We start from the raw sequence: 26,965 nt of genomic DNA, 5'->3' as shown, positions 1-26,965 counted from the left end.
CCCAAAATGAAGCAACACAAAGCAACTGTCTTTCTTCTAATTAGTAGCTTATTGTTTTTATATGAGAATTAGTGATTTGGAAGCAAATTCTCCTCAAGCAACTCTATGAATTATTACTTTTAAAAAACTGTGTATCTATCCATCTATCTTTCAACTTCTTGTTGAGATTGTTCCTCAAACATTAAAAAGAACACACACACACAGCAATTAGAAGGGCATGGCGGAAAGAGACTTCACCTGGGGAGGGCGGCTGGGCGGTGTGCTTATCAGGGGGGCAGGACCCATGGCAGAGGCAGCATTCAAGCTCCTTTCCCTTTCATCCTGGTAAATTCGATCTCTTTCAGCTTCTGGTAACTGCAAGAAATTCTGCATAGCCCGAAGGTTTACCAGCAAAGACTGGGATGCAGTCTTGGGGTCCTCTTCCTTTCGGAGGATTTCTGAAAGCAAGCCCTGCCGGGAAGGAAAGGCACAGGGTGAGTGAGCTTGCTCCCGTGCTCTGCTGGCCAGCGGTGAGCCTTCCCTTTGCTTAGCCACTCGGCTTAGGAAATGCAGCCAGAAGCATTAAATCTACATAGGAATATCTTAGTTACAACTGAGGTGGTAGAGAAGAGAGCCTCAATTGTATTCTTAATTTTATTAAGCATCTGCTTTACATATAACATAAACTGAAACTGCCTAATTGGTCTCCTTCCTTTGAGTAGCTTAACTTGGCATGAAATCTTTCACAGAGGGACGATGGAGGGAAGTTAAGAATAAAGGAAATGCTCATAATACAACAGCACTGAACAGTATAGTTCTCAAGCTGCCTAGACAAAGGCAGTGGAATGCCAACAGCCCAACATGTAAAGAAACAAAGCCATTTCTAGAGAAACAGAACTTTCAAACAAAATACCAGAAAATGAATTGTAATATATTACAAGAAAAAATATTACTAAAGCATCATCTAAGATTTATGCTGTTTTCACAGGCAATACTGTAGGTTATTCCTTAATTTTCAAATTATTGAAATGAGAAGTGATTCTTCTATTTATCATTTAAGGGAACCATACTGACTACCTTAAATGATTCTAAACTCTATCTTGCTATATTACAATTCTGGGTAACAGGTTGAAATTTTGAACTTCAGAAACCACAGATTAAATTTGAAATACATAACCCCCTTTCCACATTGCAAAAATCCATCATAATGTGCCAATGAAAAGGATATTACCAAATTCTGTAATTATCAAATTTCTTAAGGAATAGAAATCCTTATTAGTGATGGGAGAAATTTACAAACCATTAGTAAATTCTTTTAAGATGTCCTTCTGCCCAAATAATAGAGCATTAATTGTCAACTACTTTTCTTGAAAAAATTTTTGAAAGAACACTTTCAAACATGGGTGGATTTCCCCAATTTTGTTTAAGGCATTATATAAAATAGAAGGATTAGAAAAATTTTCCGTCCATTTGATAGAGGCTGAGAAGCCTTTATCCCTCCAATCTCATACATGAAATAATGCCTGGAATACCAAGGCACATTTGCTGTCTACATTTAGCCAGAATATCAGTTTATCACAACATAGCTCAGAAGAAAAGATTGTCAAGGCCGAAATCTAATTTGCAAATTTCATTTCCCAATAACTCTGCAGAATGGTGAAAGGGTACACTTGGGGAAGGGGAGGTAAATGTCATGTCAAAACAATTGAGCCCCAAGATTACAACATTTGGGTTTTTTCAGGGTTTTCAAAAAGTGCATGTTTTGTCCTAGCTTTGTCCCCAATTCCTCAGGGCTGATGCACCATATTGCCCAAATATAATCTTTGAGTGCAGACAGTATAAAAGTACTGTCCACTTTAAAATGACACAGGTTACTATTAAAAAATATTCTCTGATGGGTTCAGGGGACTTACATTTTAGTTTCTTATTTGGTCTACACAACCAAAGCTTGGAGTTGGACCCAAACTTTTAGTTTCACCATAAGAAATGTGACTGAAGAATGAAGGGTACAGGTCCTTCCATTCATAATAGTGACAAGTAATGTTGCAATTGTGTTTATACAAGAGCAGAACATCCAGTCAATTTAACTAAAATTCAGTCAAACAGGCAGTCAATCATCCAGCTATTTAATTTGCACAAGGCCAACTAATTAGATTCACTGTGTTTTTGATGTGTCACACTGAAACCAAAAAATACTGGTCTCAAAAAAATGAAAATAGGTGTAAAAAATAGTCCTCACTTCACACTCTTCGCCATGAAATATTATGTATTAAAAGATGTGCTTGGCAAAGCAATATATATTAACTAGACAGAAGCAGACAGAAACATACAGTATACATAAACACAATGTTATAAATTCCTTGAGTATAATAATCTAATATTCATTTTTGCCATCCCAGCACAATGTCTACCACATAAGTGTTTGATAAATATGTACTAAATGGATTAATTATGTGTATTCAGATCACAAAAGGAAAAAATTGCAAATGGGTTATGATAGAAACATAAGAACAAGGTATGCTACCTATGGGTAAATTCTAATGGTAATTATTAGTTTATCCAAGGTGAGCCTTCAATGAAAAGTTATGTGACACTTTATAAGATGCTTATCTACACTAATTGTTCAGTAATAAAAAAAAATAGATTAGGTAAAATGAGATCCCATGAATATTTAGGATGTTATTCTACTTGAGAAATTTGAAATTAGACATTTATAAATCTCCAATTACAAAATAATATATCATCTTTTTATTATGTATGTTTCCTGAGACAGTAGAGAACTATAGTGAGAAAATTAAACATATGAAAAAATACATAATAATGTTTTCTATCAATTCTTGCTAACATGAAAGGAAGTCATTTCCCGTATGGCTTAAAGTAGAAGACAGCAGGTCATGTGAGTGAGAATTTAGAAATTTTACTACCCATATTTTGATGTTGGCATTACTTCCCATTTGAGTATATGAAGTATTTTAATGGAAAAGTGTTTTATTTCCACTAAATTATTCTATTGGAGCAAGTGCAGCTTTTCTACCTGGAATATGTTGAAGGTTTAATGCAATATTTCAAACCCTGGAACACTCAAAGAGCTCTAAAGCCGCCAGTGTAGACAGTCTCAGGTGTTTTAGAAACCTTCGGGGTTTTTTTTTTTTTTTTGGCCCAGGCTTTCAAAGAGGGGAGTGCCCCCTGGTGGAAATGCTTGAAAATATTGTTAGAAAATGTTTTGATTAGAATGTGTTAATTACCACAAAAAAAAAAATCATGTCACTTGAGAATAATTCTGGATGCAAAATTATTCTAATACCATTAGAATCTGGATATGGGAATGCATGTTTTGGTCCCATTCAGGTTGTTGTTACCTGAGTAGCTGCAATTATGGATTCAAGATGTACGTGGCCCCTATTTCCCATTTCCCCATAGTCAAAAATACAGTTCAGATTTGTCAAGTTAGGTCAAGGTCATTTGTAATAATCCCTCAAGTGGATAGGAAGAGGGATCTCTTACCAAAAATTCTTCTTCGTGCTAAAAAATAATATGTCAAGGGCATCACGTACCTTACTTGCTACCTCAAGAGAATACGTTAAAACACCAAGACCAAAACATTTATCAGTATTGTATACCATACGTGCTCGATAAACTTGAACAAATTAAACAAAACCATTAGTCATTCTTGTTTCTGATAAGAACTTGAGAATCGTATGTTATGTACTGTTACCAGCACCTTATGAATATTAATTTTATTGAAAATGAGAAGCTGCTTTTCATTGGGACTCTGTATCTTCAAATAATTTGATATGTGCCCTATATATGAAAACACAAAATTATTCTGCATTGTCATTACATAGTGGTTAAGTGATAATTCTGACTTTTTCAATTAAAGAGCGAACGTACTGATGAATTCCTAAACCTTTTTTACATTCCAAAAAGAGTTTACAAGTTATTACAAGTAAAATTCATTAGTAATAGTAAAAGAAAGCAAAAACCTTCAATAAATATTATCAGTACTTCCAAAAGCTAATTCTGAATTCTTTAAAACAGCAGATAAGCGAAAGAGACTGCCAATCTGAACAAAAAGCCTGTCTGGCCTGCCGTTTGTCTCCTTTTTGAACATAATCACTGATTCAAATAGATTTTATCAGCTTCATGGAACTTCAAAGCCCTCAGAAGGAAAATATGATTTGCTGAAACCTCCCTCCTAAAAAGAAAATACACAGAATATTCTTCAAGGCTACCTGCCTCTGTTGTTTGGTGAATTTTTAATCACAGGTCCAGGTGAAAGCCTATTTTCAAATTCAAACTCCACCTTCTACCTTGGACTCAGGCCAAGTAAGTTATAAGCAGACGCATTTCTCTGCCGTTTGGGAGGCTACACAAGAGCTGTCATGGTGGGGTAATAGCACCTTTTTACCTTTTATTCAATAGTGATATGGATAGTGGACTTTTCTTAAATTACACTGTGAAGAATTATAGGAACACAGCAGCAATTTCTGTTATACTTAAGCAGGCAAATTTCTCTCCACCACATAATTTACAGAACTCAAATTCAATAAAACATTACATGATGGTCCATTACTGTTATCAGTTTTGAATAATCCATCTTCATTCTTTATTTTACTGGAAAATAAAGTGTGCCAAAGACAAGAGGAGGGGGGAGACAAAAGGAAAAAAGCCATAGAATGGGATCAGAGTTAAACTCTGGGTTTTATTTAAAAAAAAAAAAAAGGCACTAAAGACTATATTTTCATCTATCAAAACCTTTAAACAGCAATAATACAGAGAAGTGAACTGAAAAGTATAAATCTAGAAGCCTCAGCAATTATTTTTAGCCACAGGTTTCCATTAAAAAGACATCAAGTAGGCATAACTGAATGAATGACATATGCTAAAAGCTGATATCTTCAGTAGCAATTAAAGAACATATGCCCATCAATTCAGGAGGGGAAAAAGTCTTTAAAACAAGTAATTATATGAATTTCACCATAAATTTTCAGAAAAGGAAGACTATTATTTTTTTTAATAGTCATGTGTGAAAGTCTTAAGAGGGGGGTATGTTTTAATTTAGGAGACCCAATTAAGATGATGGGAAAATTCCCTAATTAAGAGTTAAAACATGAAATACAGGATTTTAAAGTTATATATAGCTGTCAATAACTAAAATATCTCAACTCATAACACATTATCTATTATACTAATATTTTAACATACTGTTTATAGGGCATCAATGTCTTTATCGGATATTATACAATTTTGCAATTGTATGTACACATTTTACATTAATTTTTAAACTCAGAGTTGGAACTGCACATTGTAATAAGTGTACACAAATGTGTGATGTGCGATTTAACTCTGCAGAGCTCCTTGTCTATACATATGCATTAGCATGTGTATTTTCGTACTCCACACTCACACCATACACTCTCTCTCTGCACCTGCTTTTATTGAAATGCATACACTTTGAAATAAACACACTACATGCATTCATATGAATGTATAATCATTAAAATAAATGCAGCTGTGTGTGCGCGTGCGAGCATGTGTGCTTTTTAAGTATGACCACCGAAAATACATGCATGCTTGTGTGTTCAAAAGCTAGTTCCCAAAATGTGAACACTTAAATATACATAGAAAATTACTCATTTAAATCAAACAGCTTCGAATATGGCCCAATATCCACTGCGACTGAGGAGTAGCAATTACCAATATAAAGGCTTAAAATAAAACCCCTCTATCACCCAGGGCTCCTAATAATTTTTTGGTAATGATTTTCTAAATTGGCTATTATTAATAAAGAGAGATCAGTATCAAGCTGTACTTTCATTCTCCTCTCATCTTCAGAAAAATAGTCATTGTTTTTAATGTTAACCATAGAGATGACTATCTTTTCAAAGAGATTAATATGGTATATAAAGAGAGAATTCTGCCTTTTTTCCAGTAACACATCTTATAGATATTCACGGAATTTGTCAATGTGAGAACCAAAGGCAGAACGAACGGTCAACTCTTCAGAGTAATGCCTGTGACATCATCACCCAAGAGAAGGAAAACTGTACCAACGGGTGTTGACCTCACCCTTATGTCCCTCAGCTGGACTCTCTTGTCATTCTTCCTCCAGATAAAACACACTTTCCTTAGCGCCTTAAGAAACAACAATTTGCTCAATTTTTAAAATGCTTCTCAGTAAACCTGTATGTCACTTGTGTCTATGTCAAGGGTGTCTTTGTCTGTGGGCCTTTAATTCAATTCAACAAGCATTTTAGTGAACTTTTATGTAGAGACCTGTCTATTCTTTGGCTGTACTGAGAACTACTGGCAGTTACCGCTATTTACAAAAATAAAAAATGCTGCCAGAAATAGACTCGAGTATCTAGAAGGTTGATTTTTGATTCATTCATGCATTCATCTTATTTTTTTTTAATAATTACCTCCCAACTGAATATAGGTGCCATGTTAAATTTACCAGCTAATAATGAACACATTTCTTAAGTTGTAAAAACATAGAACCAGCTAAAACCATAAGATTTTAACCTGAGACATAACCTTCAGCAACCGCCCTTTTAAAAATAGATAAATGATGTATGAAAAACGAAAAGAAACTGAAAACAAACACTGCGTTAAGGGCTTTGTCAGGCCTCCTCACTCTCAATCCAGTTAAGGCAAGCCAAAAATAAGACACAGCGGGGATTCTCCTAGGTATGGAAACTCTGCCAACAAGGAATTAATGCTAGATTATTTTTGTACCAGAATTTTATTCTTATAATCATGTAATAAACAAAACAACTTAAATATGAAAGGAAAGTATGAGTCAGGCCAAAAAAAAATTTTTGACAAAAGAAAGAACAGTGGTAAAACAAGAAAGTCGAAAGGACATAATGTCCTCATTCTAATCAAAGTTACATGTTCTTTGGGTTTTTCTTTTTTTTTTTTCAGTGTGCCTGGGCCAAGAATAAACACCATATATATCATACTAGTTTCCAAAAAAAGAAATGAAAAAAAAAAAATCCTCTCATTCACAGTTTAATGGAATCAATTTGTTTAGAACTTTTCAAATACCTTTGTCTTAAGCGTTCTCTATTATATATTACCCTTTCTCCAAGTCCCTGTAAACTTCTTCCATGCTGATACTATCTTCCCTGGAATTTTCCCAGGAGGACAAAGGTGTGAGCACCAGGGGTATATGCAGATCTCTGGACACTAAGGCCCACAGGCCAAATCTAGCCTAGGGCCTGTTTTGTAAAGAGTTTTATTGAAACACCACCACACCACATCCATTCATTTATTGTCTATGGTTGCTTAGCCCTCTACAATATGACAGAGATCCTATGGCCCTCAAAGCGTAAAATATTTACTATCTGGCCTATTGCAGAAAAGGTTTGCTGATCTCTGGTCTAGAGAATGAGGTTTGGGAGAACATTAACAATAATGTGAGGAGGGGAGAAGACAAAGCTAAGAAACATTTTATGTTAATAAGCCATATTTTTTTTTCTAAATGGCTGTTCAGAATTAAATGGCAGAAATTACTCTTGAGTCCCAAGATGTTGTTTTTTAAAAGTTGGAGAGGACCTTCAATAGGGCATATTTATATACTCATGTTTGACATGGGTAGTAACGTGGAAAAAATGTTAGGCAAGAAGCCTGAAATCCCGCCTTGACCAAGTCGTCAAACTTTTCTCCATCTTCTACTAAGAGCCTATGATTCCATTACGTGAAAGCATAGGTAACGCCAGTTTGAAATATTTTGATATTTAATTTATTCTTTCAAGGCCCCTGAATCAGGATCAATCTGTACACAGCTTTTTCTTGGTCGAGGAGATGGATAATAGGGAAAGGAGTGATAAAATGTAGGCACCACAAGAACAGACAACGTGATCACAGGAAGAGAAGGATAAAATGTTAGTACAGAGTAAAAGAATCAAGATTAGTACAGATGGGACTAAAAAAGGAGAGAGAAAGAGAGATACAAGAACCACATCTAAATAGAACAAAACTGACCTGAGTTCTGTTAAAAGCCACACGTGCAAATACTGCCTGGGAGATTCCTGCTCGTTTCAGTTCATCACGTACCCACTGGTAGATTTCGGAAGACACCTCTGTGTTAGTTGAAACCTGTTGCTCCAAAGGCTTATTCATAGATCTACTGACAGGGGGAGGGTGGTTCAAGTATTGTTGGTTTAAGGACTGCTGGGCTAAAAGTCTATTCACTGCATACTGCTGGTTCAGCAGCTGAGCCATCACCAGCTGCTGGTTGACCAATTGAGGACTGATGGGCGTTGACACAAGCCCAGGGTGCAGGTTCGGAAGAGGGGTCCGGACAGAGGGCTGGCTGCCATGGGAGAGCTGTGCGGGGGACGGAGGCTGCTCGGCTGTGTTCCCTGGGACCGGCTGCTGGCCAAAGTTGACATGGTTGGCACCTTGCTGGGATAGTTCAGAAAGACTATCCATTTCGACTAAAGTAGACAAAAAGTAAAATCATGTTAAGCCAACAATGATGGGTATTGATAAAGATTTCTGATCATTTTCTAAATAGAGACAGTAGGCACAGGGCACATCAAAGATCCAATTAAACCAAAAAACTTTCAAGATGGAACTCTTCATTTTCCTCTTACGCACAATTCCACAAACTTTGAGAGTGGGACACTACTTCTGATCTAATTTTATAATGTACTTTAGGTTTAAGGCATAAAATCAATTATTTTCAAATTCTCTGCAGCTAGTTTTGGGATCAAACTATTATTCACTCTCACTTATTACCTCTAGAAGGCTTATAAGCAATGTTTAGGAGAACTAGAGCTTCTAGAAAAACATCATTTGCTTAACGACAACTAGAAAGATGAGCTGAGCTAAGGAAAGATCTCATATGCAACTAAAGGAAAAAGAAATACACAAGCATTTTCTCATGATATATATTAACTGTTATTACTCTAGGCAAAAGGTTTGAAACAAAAAAGATGACATAAATGTTATCTACATTCAATTTTTACCTAGCCATGAATATAAAGAAGTAACCAATATAATAAATAATGAAAGTGGTCATAATGAGAAGTAATAATAACTGCCTATTGAACACTGTGCTGAATATCTTATATGGCTTGTTTCATTTAATTTTAACCTTCATGGGTGGCAGGTGTATCTGCAAATATTTTTTAGAATGAAGCAGATAATTTATTGTATTGCAAGCCAGTATACCCAATGTTGCTAAGACCGAAATGTTTCTTGAAGAAGCTATGACTATCACCAGATGCTAAAGACAGTCTTTCAAGGAAGGGGCAGGGTGTTGTTCTGGCACAATGGTGATACTGTGACGATTTTGCAATTTATTACTGCCTACCCAAGATGAATGCTTCTCCCTTGGCTAGATCCCTCATGTGGACTGGCTGAGAGTCAGCTCTAAGTGTGTCAAATGCTTTGCTGTCTCAAGGAGACTGGTTTGATGCTCTTGACTGGAGGGCTGAGCATGGCACTGTATGTAAATAGGTGAGTCCTTCGAAATAGCACACCACAGTATAGACTCCGGCTTGATTTTAATCATCATTTATCTTTTCGTTAGATATTCAGGTTTTATATTTAGAGGAACTTATCATATTGCTATAATCACTGATATATGCAAAATATAACTAAGAATTGGGGAGGAAACCTTTCATTTCTACTAGTGAAATCAGCCCAAGTGGGCCATTCACAGGGAATAGTAATTCAAGCAATTATTCCAAAAATGATGCATTGTCTTCATTACAGCTCTAAGCTATAAAAGGCAACGAATCTGTTTTGGTAGATGGATGGTTTTTCTTCAAATATTAAAAGCTAAAACATGCTCAAAATTCACGTTCTCTTGTCTCTTAAAATCTTTAGGAAAAGTTATTATTGTTGTTATTAAATGAAGGTAACAGAAGTAAACAGAAATAGAATTAAAACAGGGCATAATTCTATGCATATTAAACCCCCCATTCCTATATTATTTTAAAATATATTTGGAAGGTATAAGTATGTGAAAGAAAACATTAATAGAAATTAAAACATTAACCTTAATCACACTGTTTGCTTTTGTGAACACTAACAAACTCAGTAGGGAGAAAAAGTCATAATCTAAATGCTTAGGTACAACACACAACTTTTATCTGTCATTGTACACTGCAGATAATTTTAATGTATTTCCTGTGTAACAAATATTGACCTAAAGTTACCAACGTGTTAAGATAGGATGCTATATTGGAATTAAAAGTTTAGAAATGATGAAATGATTTTTCTGGTATGGATGGTAAAGGACTACGCTCACCAAAGTGCATATCTAAGGGGGCTGACGATTAGAGCTATAAAAATCACTTGATCTCAATTGTGGAAACTATAAATACAATTTAATTTCCTGAAAAATTGTGTGCAAAAACAGGCAATTTCTCTCTCTCTCAAACAAAAACAAAAAACATAAAAGCATGATTTATCTCTGAGAGAAATCGCAGCTAATATTAGTTATTCAAGGCCTGGTTAGGGCTTCACTGAGATGTTAAAAAATGACAGCTCCCCTCCTCACGCCTCGATTTCCTGCACGTCTGACAACCAAGTCAGTTTGGCTGATTTAAACACAAACATTTATTGAATTTAATTATCTCATTATACTCATACCCACTCCCCACCCTCAAGGAAACATTCTAAATTGATCTCTAATTGGGCAATCAAAAGACCTGGCTTTAGATGTGACTTTGATAAACCCCCAAATGACACGTAATGGTATGTAGCCACCGCTGCAAAGGTTTTTTGCTTACCCATCATATCTTTTGTCTTCTTGAAATGTTTGTACCACCTTCCAAATTCTTGACATTTTGCTGCTGAGACATTTGCATAGTAAGTGCTGTTCACAATGGAAGAAATCATACTCTGCGTGAAAAGGGGGGGAAACATTTGTAATACATAGCGGCACAAGATGGAACACAGCAATGATTTCAATTGTGGAAACTGTATTTTTTTAAAATCAACTGAGTACCGACACATTTTTGTTTCATACTTTAGCCTAAAGCCTCGACTTCTGAAAATTCATTAAGTAGATCATCAAATGCTTATTTAAGTAGAAAGCAACAGCCCACTGAGACCAGTACAAAGCTATCAAATCCACAGACTTGGCTCTAGTATTTATGGAACCTCCATCAATGTCATCTATTCCTGGGCTGACAAACTTTCACCAATCCCACCAAATCCAAATATGTGAAGAAGACTTTAGGACTGCAATTCATAAATAAATGCAACTTCGAGGTTTAGTGACTATACTCCACATCTTTGTTACTCAAAGTATGGCCCAGGGACCAGCAATACTGGCATCACCTGGAAGCTTATTAGAAATGCAGAATCTTGGGCCCTACCCCAGACCTAGTCAGTCAGCACCTGCATTTTACCAAGATCTCAGGGGATCTGTGTGCACGTTAACGTTTGGGAAACACCACTTACACCTTCCACTCCTATTATTTGGGTTTCAACTGGAGGTGTATTAACACTGTTCAAAGGTTGACGGACCACATTTAAGGACAAAATGGACTATTCACAGAGATCCTCTATCAGAAGAAAAAAAAATATTCTGCAATGCGATTGCTAGCTTCATCTGTAGTAAAGTTTGAGTTCTGAATTTCAAACTAACCATAAAAATTTTTAAATCTATGCCTTTCATGCTTACTAATTTCTCAAGGATACCAAGAAAAGAAATCACCTATTTTGTCATTTGTCTTCATCCTGCTTTTTAATAAAAGCCTGAGAAACAGAGAGTTGACAGTTTAACATATAAAAATGAAGAAAGACAATGATTTTGATGTATTACTAAAGTTATTTTTTTTAACTCATTTTCAACAAAGAAAAGTGTTTTCTTCCCAGCAAATTTTGGTTATGGCAACTTCAGTGACTTAATTCATGGTTATTTTTAACCGTAACACCCATATTCTCTAGTAGCAGCTAAATTAACTTCCAACTGAGTCTTAGGAATAATTAGACTTTGCAGCCCAACCCATCCCCTACTCCTAGGTGTGGAAACATGAGAACTTACATCTCAGACTTCAGCTGGTCAGTGGTGAAATAGTTCACTGAAGGCAGCAGTGTTTGGGAGGGAGTGAACAACCAGAAAAGCCAGTTTGGGGACAAAAGTATTTTTATATCATTATCTTCTTTAAGCTACTTTTAATTTAAACCTCTTTTGGTTATTATGGATTCTCCTGACATCCATTATCAGTGTTAAGTTTGTGACATGCACACATTCCTGTAATATGTAAGTCTTGGGGATCTTTTTTTTTTTTTTTTTTTTTTGGAGGAAGATTAGCCCTCAGCTAACTACTGCCAGTCCTCCTCTTTTTGCTGAGGAAGCCTGGCTCTGAGCTAACATCAGTGCCCATCTTCCTCTAGTTTATACGTGGGACACCTACCACAGCATGGCTGCCAAGCAGTGCCATGTCCGCACCCGGGATCCGAACCAGCGAACCCCGGGCCACCGAGAAGCGGAACGTGCGAACTTAACCGCTGCGCCACCGGGCCGGCCCCAAGTCTTGGGGATCTTTGAAGAACTTCTGGTGAAGGATAAGCTAGAGTTGCATTATTGATGTAAAACGTAGCTATCTTTCTTAAGAGGCACTGTGATATTTTTTGACACTTTCTACTTTATAGTCCTTTTCACATTTTCTCTAAAAAGATACTCTTAATGCGCTCATGATGCTCTGCCATTAATCCAGTAGCTTGCAATTTTACTAAGAGCCTCCCTCGGTCCAGAGCACAAAAAGATACTTAGTAAGGTTGCCAAAACCAGAGCCCTAAGATTACCTGATCCGGTTAACAATCCGTCAGCTTCAATCACACTTACTCTATTCTAATAATGGATCAATACAGACAGACACTAATAAAACTACTGAGATTGCTGATGGATAATGGTAATTCTGCAGATGGATGACAGTTGATGTTCTTCCACTTTGGTTAATTTTTAAAAAATTATTACTCTTATACTTAGACATTCTGGCAGTTGCTTAAATGTTAATATAATAGTGCATATAAGTCTTAGATGCAGTTTATGTCTTAATTTTCAGAAATATATGGAATATCTATATTTTGCTGAGGTTTTTGACAAACATCCAGTTTACTTTAGTTGCTAATAGTTCTATATATGAAATTTGCTCTTTGCTGCATACCTACTATGTGCCTAATACTAGGGACACAAAGATGGATACGACACAGCCTCTGCCTACAAGAAGTTTACCAGCTATTAGGAAGACAGATACATAAACAGATCATTTTGATTCACTGTGATTCAGTATGACAACAATGAAAAAAATATATGGGGGGAAAAAAGGAAGAAGAATACATACTTTCTGAAAAAAAAGTCTGCAATATTTTTATAAAACTAGAGCCCATATGTAATAGTGCTATGCAGATATTATCCATATGTGGAAAATAATATCCATATGTGCAGGATCATTGAAGCTTCCCTCTGCCCATGTTTAACCCTACATTGGTAGGCTCTGTCCTTAAGTGACTTTCTGGGCGCCTTCTACTCTGTCAAGAGGTACGTGCTCAGGGAACTCTGATTAACGTAAATATTAGCCTAAGCAAGACACCAATCGAAAGCCTAATCCACAGGTTATGACACATACCAAAGCAACTTTTTAGATTCTCTCTCTTCCTGTGCTTTTAGGGGGCTGGGGAATATTCCATAACTCAGGTAACTTGGGGTCACCTCTATTTTTATTGGAACAACACACAGTAATCTCTACAATTAAATTGCTCATGCAGCCACTGAAAGAGGTTTCTGTTTTCTTTTTTTCTTGTAGTAAAATCCCGATTGAAGGCTTAGGTAGAGCATCTGACTAGACTAGTGAGTTTCAAGGGCAGGTGAGATTTCAGAATCTCGTGGCACACATAGCTTTTGAAGGATCAGATTCACTACTATAACCCTAAATTTGGAAAATCATAAAGAAACACCTATTGTTTTGATAATACAAATAACTGAGGGTCAAAATTGGTAATATTTTCCTAGGTGGTGGGGATATATAGGGGGAAGACCAAGACCCATGTTTTTAAGGAGAGAGGCTTGGGATTCTTATGTCAATCAAAAGGAGATATTGGTTTAAAAAGATTACACAAAGCTGTGAGTTCCTCCAGGTCTGGGGCTCCATATTATTTTCCAGTCCAAATGCCTGGCATTTATTAAATATACACTAAATGTTCATTTGATGAAACAGAATCACCTAAATCTGCATTCAAGTCCAAGATGTGTCACACACTGGTAGTGTGACCTTAATCAAATTAATTGACTACTCTATCGCAGTTCCCCATGCTAAATGGGAACGAGAGCAGCACTCACCTCAGGGGGCTGTTTTGAGAATCCGTTCTTATGTTAAGGCATTTTCTTTCATTCATTCAGTGTATATTTACTGAACTCCTACTGTGTGCCAAGCACTGGGCAGGTCACTAGAAAAATAATGACCTGAAGAGACATGCTATCTACCCTTCGACAGACAATAAATAAAATAATGAATATGATGCAATTAGCACAGAGGCTGGGCAAACGAAGGATGGACTTAAGAGATATTAATTTTACTATGACAACTCTCTGCCTCCTCTTCCTCATTGGGCTTTTATTATACGATCACATTTCAGATCAGTCGAAAGACTATGCTTTTAATTAACAGAAACATATCAGATAAAATTTTTAAATGATATATTTTAAGTCAAATTTTCTTGCAAAGAACGAAGAATATACTAATTAAATTATTAAGTTACCAGTCGAGTCAAGTGATAAGAAGGGAAAACACCAAGGAAAAAATATATTTCCACTTGCAATATTCCAATGTGGTGGTATCTTCTGAAGCCGGCCTGCACCTGGTAGCTAACATCAGGAAGACACATAGCACTTCCGTGATTTAGATGTTTGAACCATGCCCCCTCCCACCTCTAGGTAACAGCTGTTCATCTCAGGATGTATTTCAGGGGTATCTCCGCTTCTGGGAGGCCTTTCCTGACTTCCCAGACATCCCACACAGAGCACCACTATAGCACTGGTCATGCTCTTTATTTTCTACTAGGCTCTGAGCCTTGAGTCTTATCTCCATGCAGCCTGGACTCATCACAGGGCTGTGCACATGTCAGGTGATCAATAAAAGATCACTGAAATAAGCCATTACTGTAGGCTACCAGAAAATCCTCCTCTCTTTTTTGTTCTTAAAGGTCAAAGGTAATGGCAGCTTAACTGTCACATGAATCTTTTAAATCTATTACTTTTAGCTGTCATGATAGAACTCATAGTTTGAAGAACCTTCGTTCATTAATTTGCAAGAGATCCCTTCCCAGGTTTTTCACAGATGTCTCGGAAGTCGCAATGCTCGGTGGTTATGTTATTCCAGTTTTCTCTCGGTGTCTATTTATATGAGCTCCCCAAAGCACTCTGAAAAAGGCACAACTCGTATTGCAAGTTTTCCTATTCAGTGGCCGGTCTGTGTAAAACATCAATGTTCAGAGAATAAAACAATCAGGCTGACAAAACTCGGTCGGTTTAAATGCCAAGTTCAAACGCTACACAGGACACCGACCAATGAATAGGCCACAGCTTTCAGCGTCGGGAAATACAATTTGAAAGTCGGCAGAAATTGGCTGTGGGTCTCATAACCCCAGTGTGACACAATATTCTCATCCTAGGAGCCAAGTTGTAAGCTTTTCTAAGATCCATAAAGCACATGTCTACTCGCTATGAGGAGCCTCGGTTCTTTCTGAGAGTCTGCTGAAGTTCCGATCTGAAAGAATGCCATCTTCACAGAAACCCCAGTACTCTAGAATGATACCATCTGCCACAGGCTGAGCTTCCTTTTCAGCCAAATACATTATTTATAACCTTTCTAATTGTGAAAAGGTAAGGGTGGAATTTTTCTAAAGCCTGACTTAGACACAGTTAGAACATTCTGAACCTTTGCTCTAAGATACAGCAGGTCTCCAAATTTGAAAATCAAAAAAACAGCAAAAAACCCACAAGGAATTGGTTGAGGTTACACAATTTTTCAAAATATTATATTCTTTCAAACCTCTGCTAGAATATGACACACACTGAGGTATGTATTTATAACACACTTAGACACTGAAGGCAGACAGTTTTATTTTTCTCCTTGGTCATCTCAGTAGCCAAGGAAGAGGATTCGGGAGAGGTGAGGCCTTCTGGGAAAAGGTTCGTCAACTGGGGAGAGCCAGGGATCTGATTACCCTTAAAATTGCTTTGTTGTGCCTTTAACAACAACAAAAAAACCCACCCCAAAACAATGCTAATCAGGTTATTCAATCATTTAAACCAAAACTGTTCATGCTTTTCTGCCAAATCAACCAACCACAGCAAAATCTGTTATCTCTGATTGCTCAGCTTCCAGTCAAAAAACAGTTAACCCCCACTATACCAAAAGTTTTCCAAAATACCCTCCCAGCTCTTCATTCTCATGGAGAATAAAGAGAAAGCCATGCCATCTTTAAAGGGTAATTGAGTACTGTACCATATTTGCATATTACAATATACTCTAATAAACTAAACAGCCTGTCCCGGAAGCCAGCAGCTCCCTAGCATTTCATGTGATCTCCATTCTGGCTTTCCGTGCACAATTTTTTTTTTTTTTTTTTAACAGGACTGTGATATCATGATCCAAACTTACTAAAGACTTGTGGATGGTTTAACTTAGGTGGGAGGAGGTAGCAAGAGCATCTCCAAAATGGTGGTTCACCCATGTTTAAAGCTTTCAGGCTCCATCAACAGAGAGGGCAAAGGCTACCCATCTTATTTACACAATTATCTAAATACGATTAAACAGCTGATGGACAAATATTAAACTGGAAAATGTATAGTCATTTCAGCTTAATGTAATCCTCTTTCTGTAAACACCCAAGATGATTTTTTTCAACCAGAACAGTCCTGACATCTCATAAGCCTAAGGGTGAATAGCAAGAGATTGTTTTTGATAGTTATAAATATTCAAAAGACATGCAGACCATCTGCTTTCATAATACAGGTAAAGCAAGACTAAAATGGTGACTGCTGTATAAAAATGATTCTTTTAACAAAGTCTTCCTCTCCTCGAAAACTATAAAGACAGATGTCAAAAACTGTTTACACAGAGCAATCAGGAGCGTGCAAAATGTAATATTCCTTTTACACACAGTGCTTGCTAAAGAGATTTTTTTTTTCTTTTTCTTCCCATCTGTGTGTTGCAACACATTTCTACAAGTTAAAAACATTTTTTTCAAACAGAGATCTCATGAATACCCAAAAACATGCTATCTGGTTTCTGAATGCTAATTAATTTCAACTAAGGAATCTGAATATCTTTTTCTGTAGGAAGAAATGTATGTTTTGAATTGGAATACTCTAGAGAGACAGTAATGGAAATAATCTTGCACAGGTTTAATTCTATAAGGCGATTTTCATGGCCTACCTTGTCTGTAATATATATCTGTTATGTCCATGTTTTAAATGAAAGCACATCACTGCTAATGTCTTTGGCATAAAGTCTAAAATAATTATTTTCTGAAATAAATGTCTGCACACGCAAAATGTATATACAGAAACCTTTAACTTCTCAGTCAATGCAGAGTGATGCATAGAGGCCTACAGTTAATTTTCAAGACTGCAACACTAATCTTGACAGCAACCTTTTTATGTATTGTATTAATGGCACAGAGGCATTAAGCACCTTTTTATAATTTTCAATAAAATGAGCATTTACTGAACAATCTGTCAAACTGCTGGCTCTCTATTCTTCTACATTTTTATTTTTTGAGGAGTGCAGCTTCATACATTCTGATGTCTCCCTCCTTTTTTCATGTCCTGTCTGCCTATGGCCTGAATTTTTACAGCAGTCTTATATGTGTGTGGAAAATTCAAAGGTCAAAGTTTAATTTCAGATCAAATGAATCAACTCCACATTCAAATACAATTTTAATAGGGATTCTCAGGAAATGGGGTTTTCTTTTAGTCCCAAAGGATATCAAATACTACAAACAAGCTCTAAAAGGCATCATATGAGATGGTGACATGGAACGAATTTGTTGAAAATTAACAGGTAGTCCCCATCTGGTATTTGGGGGTGGGAAGGAAGGGAAATGGGCTTCAATTTCTGAGAAGCAAATGGCAGGATTTCTAAGTGTAATATTCTGTTTGTGCATGTTAGCTTATGTTTCCCAAATCTTTCCCTCTGGATCCTCTATTGCTTTCTAAGCTATCCTCTTGGGAGATACAACTGGGGCATATTCGGAATCTCAATTTGTTGAGAAGAGACTAGTCACTCCTAAATTTTACTTAAACTCCAGTTGTCATAGTTATGGCTCTTGCCATCTTGATCGATCCCAGTGCCTGAAAACGACATTTTCACACAAAGTAACCCTTGTACCGCGCTAAAAGTGGAAACTCAGAACAGAGCTCCAAAGGAATACAAAAGGAAGCACCAAGAGAACACATCCAATTCGAATTTTCTTATTACATTTCCTAAAGAGGAAAATGTGATCATTTCAAATCACAGAAATTTTAATTAATTACTTAAATATCCAATTCATAATTTTTACAGAAAATGTGGGTTCACAGTTCATATGGCTTTGCCACATAAGTAATTTTATGTAAGGTCCACATAATATCTTTTAACCAGATTCTCTGTTCTGTCCTTTTGTATAAGTACCTATCTAGCTCTTTCTCACTACACACTGAAACCTTACTCCAACCAACTGAATATGTCAGTAAAGAGTTTAAACTGGAAAACATTTGTTAAAAGGTGTATTATTACTAAGGGTATGTAATATTTCAAATTAACTGCACATAGAGGCTTACATTTGTTCATCTGAAATATGAAGGGAATTGAACTAGACAATCTCCAAGGTCCCTCCTAACAGCTTTAAGATTCGATGAAATCCCTCTGTCTTCTCAAACAGAGGTCTTACAGGGTCTCTGTCAGTGACTACAGAAAATTCAGTTATCACACACACCATCCATTCGCAGGCACTCACTGTGCAAACATCCCCGTCTACAGTTTTAAAAATAATTTTAGGAGGGTTAAAGCCCCTTGGTATCTTGCTTATAATATGATTATTAAAAATATACTCATCGTTATTAAGTTAAACATTGTGCTTCTCCAAATAGAATTTTCACAAGTTTTCCATTAGATAAATCTAAATTCAATGAGTTTGGTTTTATAGCAAAAATCGTGTCCTAAGATTCTAAATCTTAAGCACTCTGTACAAACTTGCATATTTGGGGAATGTTTGCTTACTTTCTCTGATGGCACTGTGTCGTGAAATCTCCCATCCTCTATGGAGATTAAAATTTCTAGCATATGTGCTTAGAAATAGCAGAAAAAAGATAGCAAATTTGTGTTAAGTTCCAGAGGTCCTAAATAGAGCATAGTAAAAAACTTTCAGCCACAGAGTGAAAAAAAGAACTAAAGTAGTTTGAACAATCCATTTTTCCAAAAGTAAATACTAGAACTAGGCTCTGTAACTCTTCACAGATTTTATATCCTCTTTTGACATGAACACTATTAGATTTTAAGCCAAAATGCCTAAAAATTAGGGAGAAAAGACAGTCTGGCCTTTAGCTTTTTATGGAGTACAGAACTCTCTTTGGGAATCTCATGAAACCTATGAAAGCTCTCCCCACAGATACTCCCAAAAGTGACATAACTTCAGGGTCTGCACAAAGCCTTGGAAGCCCACTGCCAGGTCTGTGGACCTCACTCAGATCTGATCCAAGATTTCACAGGAGACTAAGGGCTAAATCACGTCCTTGATTTATGTGTTTTATTAGATATTGTCAGCTGTTAGACAAGACTTCCCATGTCTACTAGATAAATATAAACCAATGTTGCCTCTGGATTACGTCATAGAGAAAAATCAAATTAATCTGGCTCATCTCTATCAACATTACGAAAATGCTTCATAGTTCAGAAAAATGCCACATACCGGTAATCACCTCTTTAGGAGTTATGGTGAAATGGTAGAAATGTGCTGGACGGGTTGTACTTCATGAAATAATGAGCCCCGTCCATCAGTGGAGGTGTGTGCTCCAGGTTGAGCTGGTGCTCATGCAGAAGGGTGGACAAACCAAGTCCCTGAGGCCCACTCTGGAATGGCTGAACACTTATCTACACTTGCAGCTCTCTCTAAATTCAGGTGATTCTGGACCTTTATACAGCTGATTTTTACACATTGTGTTTATAGTTCTAAACAGAGTCTCCAACGCCAAATGTGGTCTTTAGAACATCTACTGAGGGATGGAGCTTGTGAGCTAACAAGGGGTGGTGCTGACTGTTAACATGTCCATGTTTGGCATCAGCATATACGTGTATAAATCATTTGACTCTGTTATTGAAATTTTCCCTCTTTATTTTTAAATATGAGAAATGGACAAATGGAACTAATAGTAAAAAAGTGTGGCTCTCAAATATAACACAACTGAGACAAAATAAAAAGTATTAGCCACACAGAAATATATGTTCTATTACAGAAGAAAAATTTTAAATGTGCCTAGAAATATGGTGTTAAAGATTGTGCTTAATAGTGACATTTAATTAGGTCTTTTATAGCATTTTTTCAGATCTCTGGGTCCCATATACTCCCCAAGACTATTGTTCTGCTTACAAACATATATTCAAGAATATGACAATATAAGTAAAAATATGGGACGCCTTCAAATATCAGTAAGTTTTCTCAGACAAAACTTCAGAAGTAATTTGCTTTTGGTTAGGTAAATTAAAAATTCAGAATTAAATCTAATAGGAAAAATATTTTGTAAGGTAGGATACCACAGATACAAGTATCTATAAATTACTACTAATAAAATTACTGACAGTTTATTGGTTCATGAAATTAACATGGTGAAAATCGTATAAGGCTGTTTCAGTTTAACAAATATTCCTGAGATCCTACTGTGTGCCAGGATCTAGGATTGTGATGATGAATAAAATTTAGACCCTTTGTGGCAGTCAATTAGCGTACACTGAGAGCCTAGTTAGTCCACAGATAACTTCAGAACAATGTGGAAAGTGCTACAATGGGTGCATAAAGGTTGGACAGAGCCTTGAGTGTGGGGAGTCGGGGTGAGGAGTGTAAAAGGAAAGGATACTGGGAAAAACTCACATCCAGACAACAGTCCCATGAGGCATCTTTATCTTCTTTCACACTGTCCAGTCTAAAGTATCATATTGCTTAACTTGCAAATGTGCTTACTTAAACACATTTGGGTCTCCACCACTTCCATTTTAGAATACATCGGAACTTTACAATGACTCTAAGAATGGTGCTAAAAGTGTCCCTTAAAGGTGAGAATGAGTTATAACCCATTCCTTTAACTGTTTCACAAAGGAAAAGCTCTTGGTTGTTTCCGTAAGTGAAGCTTGCATCCAAATCAAAATCTTCCATGTAGCAGCAAAGTCTCTTAGACCACACAGCACCCACCAAGTGTGATTTCATCTCTCAATCCCACTTTTTAGAAAAACTAAAGTTATCACATACTTTAGAACTGAGGACTGTTCTAAATGTCCTAACAATCCTGAAAATTGACACTCTTCCCTTCCTACTTTACAGATGAGGAAATTGAGGCATGGAGACTCACCCAAACTCACAGGGCTCCGTTCTTGATGCCTATGTAAGGAAAGCCACTAGCTTACTTATTAAAGTGATAGCAAAGAGCGATGACACCAAAGACTCACATAAAAAGTGACAGAACCAAGTTGGTGAAGAAATATATTACAAGAAATAATTCCATTAAGAAATAAAAAGAAAACGAGATCAAGCTCTGTCCTATGTTAACATAAACCAGGAGTTTCAATACATTCTGGGAAATACTTTTGTGATGCTGCATAAAGTTAATACTTGTTTCGGTTAGCTCCACATTTCTGAACTGCTTGGGAACAAATGCTGGATTGACAGCAAAACGGGACAAGCCGAGGACAGTGGGTGGTACCCAATGATGAGTACCCTGTCTTGTCTAGATAAGAATGTGATCTCAAATAGTCCTAGAAATTAAAGCTTTAATCTTTCTCAACTTTCAACATATCGCCTGGTTTGCATCTTTAACCCCTCAGAGTAAAGTAGATTAGCATTTTTATGGGAAAATACTGCAATACAAGATAAACTTCTTTAAAAAGAGGAAAGTAAAGAAAAAGATGATGACTAAGGAGGATAAAGTTTTAGAGTAAGAATGAGAGAAAGAAAAAAAGACAATGAAAGTCAGCCACCTTCACTACAATGAGGAATTCTGCAACCTATGAATTGTCCATGAGGAAACGAGCACCCCATAATAACACTGCATATTAAAACACAATACAATTCTACATTTCTGTAGCACCCTTCATGCAAGCATCCCAGGGTGCTTTACAATCATTATGAGTTAAAATTAAAACTGAAGCACAAACAATTCCTAATAGAATCATTTTAAAAATGCTAAACAGAACAAATAACTTTTAAGTCTAGATTTCAAAGTCCCAACAGCCAGAGCGTGCCTTACTTCAATTGGCAACGAGCTGCAGAGCCGGGCTGACGCTGCTCTCTCCTGTTATGTTAAAGGCTCTCTTATGTTTTTTATACTCAGAGCACGTTATGATCAAGCAGTTTCCAATGAAAGAGGGAAAAATTGGGTGCTTGTATCTGTTTTGTTTTGATGATTCTGATTCTGAATTTAGGGGTTTTTATTTGTTCGTTTATGAGTTTGTTTGGGGCCCAAATCTGACATGAAATAAAGCAGATTTAAAAGGCAAATCCAGATAGAGCCCAACTTGAAATTTAAGTAGTAATTGTGAAAAAAGACACTCAAAAAGCACTCTAAAACTAGCTCTGTTTTAGCAAGGAAATCAGATTAATTAGCATGATTTGGTTAACTTTTTAAAAAGACAATTAGAAAATAGCAGTGAATAGGCTTTCCCTCAGGCCGTGTGTGCCCCCCTAAGCCTTGGCAGGATTTATTATTCTGCAAATCAGAAAAAATAGGGGAAATGATCTCACGATATGGTAATTTTCCTTGCATTAGTGATTCTGAGGTCAAAGGAAACCTGTTCAGAGCTAAAACAAAGCATAGGTAAAAATCTATTAAGTGAAAATGAAGTACTTACACAGTGTTAAGCACGCTAAATTGGCACGGCTTAAACTCTTTTATGTTTTACTATTGTGAAAAGACAGTGGCTGTACAATATTTCAGATGAACCCATTTTAAGCTAGATGCTTTATTAAGTTTGGCTTTTTTGATTAATATATCTGAAAGGTTACAGAGAACTAACATCAAGCTACAGTGAAATCCTTATGTATCTAAACCGGCTACAAATGAGCCTGACATATGAGATTAAAAAAGGAAAACTTGCAATTTGGAGGATACTTTTATGGTAGATTCCATATACTATAATTTAACACAGAGCAGATATACCACTGTCTAAGTTGAAAGAGGAACTAGAATAAAGTAATAACTGGTTCAAAACACGAGGCAGAAAAAATTATTTGATGTAAGTTTAGCAATTCACACAACTACTCATATAAGATCGGTTGACCATTTCCTTTATGGATCTTGCCATTAATACAATTGTGAAAGTGGTAATAAAATCCAATTAGTATCAAGCACTTCAGTGCCTGGCAAAGCAGATATTCATAACCTCAGATTTCCACAGTCAGGAGGGTAAGGAATGGGAAAAGTTTCGTAATTTAAAAAAGGAAAGAAAAGCCTACATGGAGCTTTTCCCCAAAACACATGATATTTAACAACAAGATTTATAATATTATCATAGGAAGGGGCCAGTACAAAACCCTACAAGTACATCTCAAACAGGAAACTTTCTATTTTTAAATGGAACTTCCAGTTATAGCCTCGTCCATCATATCAGGCCAGTGGATGACTAAGGTCTGCACTTTCAAATAGACTGAGAGATTCAACCGCCCACTGTTTCTAATGCAAATGCCTAACGTTGTCTTGGGGTTCAAAACAAAGGGCTATTAGCTCAATTATACCTACTGATCCTGAGGGATGTGAGAGGAGTGGGGAGAGAAGTGACTGCCACAGAGCTGTTACATTCAAATCTTTTGGAACCTCCCCCAAACCAGATGATCCCAGAAGTCAGGCCCTGTGGTCTAAATCGCCTTCTCATAATTAGGGGCCTGAAACAATGGTACTTTGAGAGCAAGTCAATGTACCAAACACTAAATCAAAGATACAAAAACAAAACAGATATGTTAAAGAAAAATTTCAGTAGTGAGAATTGGAAAACTGTAAGTAGTTATCAGTACTTCAGAGAACTCTAAGTATTTCATAAAACACATCAAATTAATTTGACAAAGGCATTAAAAAAAAAACAGTCCTTTATCTATATACGTGACCACGAAGGATACCTGGTGAAGCTCACAAGCTATGGGTATGATGAATTCCTGCCCCCTACTTTTACCAGCTATGGAACCAGGGCCGCTCATTTCAACATTCCATGCCTCAGGTTCCTCAACTGAAGATGGGAATATAAAACCATCCCCCTTCGCGTGACAGATGTGCTCTTGATACATCAAAAGCACTAAATGAAAGTTAACTATTATTATTTCAACTATTAAGATGTGTCACCCTTATTATTACACAGGAAATAGGGTCCTGGCACACAGCAGACTGTCAATACATATTTTTGGATGAATCAGTATGTGAACATGTGAATAAATTTCATAGGTTAGAGTCTCACACGAAATATATGAACACCGATGCTGGATAGTCTCTTGAGAGAATGTCATTATTAATGTCTATTAAAAACTTCAGAAAGGTCATTTCAGTCTAAAAATTATGAAAAAATAACACAAAGCACAGTTAAAAAAATATACATATAGCATAACTGATAGGGATTTTTACACTGTTGCTCCAGCGCTATGTATAAGACAGACTGAAAATCAACTGAACACAGAGGTTTATTAAATGTCTCTGGAAATGCCTGTCAAGTTTTAGAGAATCAGCGTGGTTAAATGCTAAGCTTCAAGAGGGCAGAGCAATTTCTTTGTTTATCTGTTTTGCCAGTACCTAACAAAACAGTCTGACATATATTAGATCCTTACATGCTGTCAGGAAAAAAAAAATCATTTTTCTCAATATTACTTCTAAACGGAATGTTCAAATTTAAATTAATTCTACATATCTTTTGCTATTTGAAAATAAAAATGACAATTCTCACTTTATGTAGGATTTGGGCTTGAAGCTACTTTTCCCCAGGTAAGAAATACAACAGAAAATGATCCAGTACCTTAAAAATGTGAAAGTTGTGATGTGTGACTGTGTGTGCACATGTGTGCATGCATGTGGTGGGAAGGACTGGTAAAAACGCACATGTCAGATTAAAATCTCTCAGGAATATCTGACCTAAACATTTTTAGAAGGAAGATGTTAAGCTGATAGAAGTAAGAACTGACCCTTTACTTACGGTACCTTTAACAAAATCAATCTATCCTTGTATCAAATGTATATATATTTATCCAGTGTTTAAGTTTAATTTCTAAAACTTTAGGGAAAATGAAAATCAAAATGAAACGTCTTATTGTAAATCAAAATGTTTACTTTTTTAAAAATCTCAATTTACCTCCCAAATCCATACTTTCAAAGTTCTCATGACCACAGGCTTTCTTGTCCCCAAATCAGACTTATTGTTTCCTCCTTACCTGCAGGTCAGAATACCACACCCAACTTATCTAACCACATCCACTGAAAAAAGCAAGAGTAACAACAAAATGCCCAACTTCAGATCTAAAATAAGCTAACTGTTTCTTATGTCTTAGACCGTTTCAAAAAATAAACAAACACATGGTATAAAAAGTTTAATAAACGGATGTCAATCTATTTGGGCAGATTTATGATAGGAAAGCATTAGCAGAAATAAAAGCATGAGTTATAAATCAAACCACATGCACACTTACAGAATTTCTGCAGCTAGAGAAAACCTCGCAAATATTATCAAAGAAAACATTATTGTACCAAAATATAAGTATTCATTTTTAAATCTATACTTACTTTAAAATTTATCATTGAGAAAGGACTTTTGGGTCCATCACTAATCAGCATTTCGACTTTAACCTCTAGGGACACTGGCTCCTTCACCTGTCCAAAGTGTGGGAAGGATAACATCATCTAGTTCTAAGATTCCAAGTCCAAACTGGACATCTGGCTTGGTAAGTGTGGGACAATCCTCCTAAAAGCGTTGGAGGTGACACTTGTCAGACACCCCAGGCAAATTCCTGGTGACTTCCTGCTCCTGGTCCCCCGGTCTCTACTCTATAAAGGGAGTCTACTTGCCTACAGGGTGAATATTCGGCTAAGCATATTATCAAGGGATCCTATAGCCATACTCACTACTGGGGTATTTTATCATATTAAACAAAACCACGTCTTAATGTACAGCAAAATGGGTATGCTGAATTGTATGTTAAGAGTTCTCAAGGGAATGAATCAAAACTCTGCAGAAGGGAAACAAAATCTTAACACTTAGCTTGTCTTGGTGTTAGGTCCCATTTTGTACAAGATTGAGGCAGTATTTATTTGCTAGGCATTTTTCACCATAGCATCTTCGTCACCAATTCTCACCAAAGAGGAAAGAAAGAGTAGTTTTACTAAGCTCAGCATGTATTTTGGGCTTAGGCCTTAGAGTGCCTGCATTTCTTTTAAGAAAGAAGCAAAGGAAAAATAGTTCATAATTAAAACATTCTGAATTGAGTATCAGATTCATGGATTCATTCTAGAGAAGGAAAGAGAAGATGACGCAGCAGAATATAAAATAACTCCATTTAAAGAACAGGTTGCATTTTTTTCATAATATTAAATATTAAATTAATTTCAAATATTTGCTGCCACAGCTAAACTATGCATAATTTTTTCAAAAAATTTTTTTAAAGAAAGGAAGATTCCGATTACAACCGATGGTGCAGTTACAGCCTAGTTTCACCACTTAATGATTACAGCGCTGTCTCCAGCTACCTACGGCCACGTGTTCTTCTGAAGGCCTCTCTACAGAAATTCACCAACGTATGA

General features: G+C 36.4%; 1 protein-coding gene and 1 long non-coding RNA gene across 9 annotated transcripts in view; one reads left to right on the top strand and one right to left on the bottom strand.

Moving 5' to 3' along the window:
• SATB1 (SATB homeobox 1) overlaps window positions 1–26,965 on the bottom strand; it is a 97,397-nt gene that overhangs the window by 38,580 nt on the left and 31,852 nt on the right. For all 8 annotated transcript variants that reach the window (XM_044753895.2, XM_044753891.2, XM_044753893.2 and 5 more), the window contains 3 exons: window positions 10,731–10,842; window positions 7,969–8,423; window positions 238–450 (listed from right to left, as the gene is read on the bottom strand). In XM_044753895.2, the coding sequence (XP_044609830.1) occupies window positions 238–450; window positions 7,969–8,423; window positions 10,731–10,842 (780 nt within the window). The remainder of the gene's footprint in view (window positions 1–237; window positions 451–7,968; window positions 8,424–10,730; window positions 10,843–26,965) is intronic.
• Window positions 350–26,965, top strand: LOC139041401 (uncharacterized). Its single transcript, XR_011496477.1, has 3 exons — window positions 350–473; window positions 26,021–26,109; window positions 26,830–26,965. It is a non-coding gene; the product is annotated as an uncharacterized lncRNA (long non-coding RNA).

Source organism: Equus asinus, chromosome 21 (genome assembly GCF_041296235.1).
Source record: "Equus asinus isolate D_3611 breed Donkey chromosome 21, EquAss-T2T_v2, whole genome shotgun sequence".
Lineage (NCBI taxonomy): Eukaryota > Metazoa > Chordata > Mammalia > Perissodactyla > Equidae > Equus > Equus asinus.
This window is presented reverse-complemented; position numbering and strand designations above follow the sequence as displayed.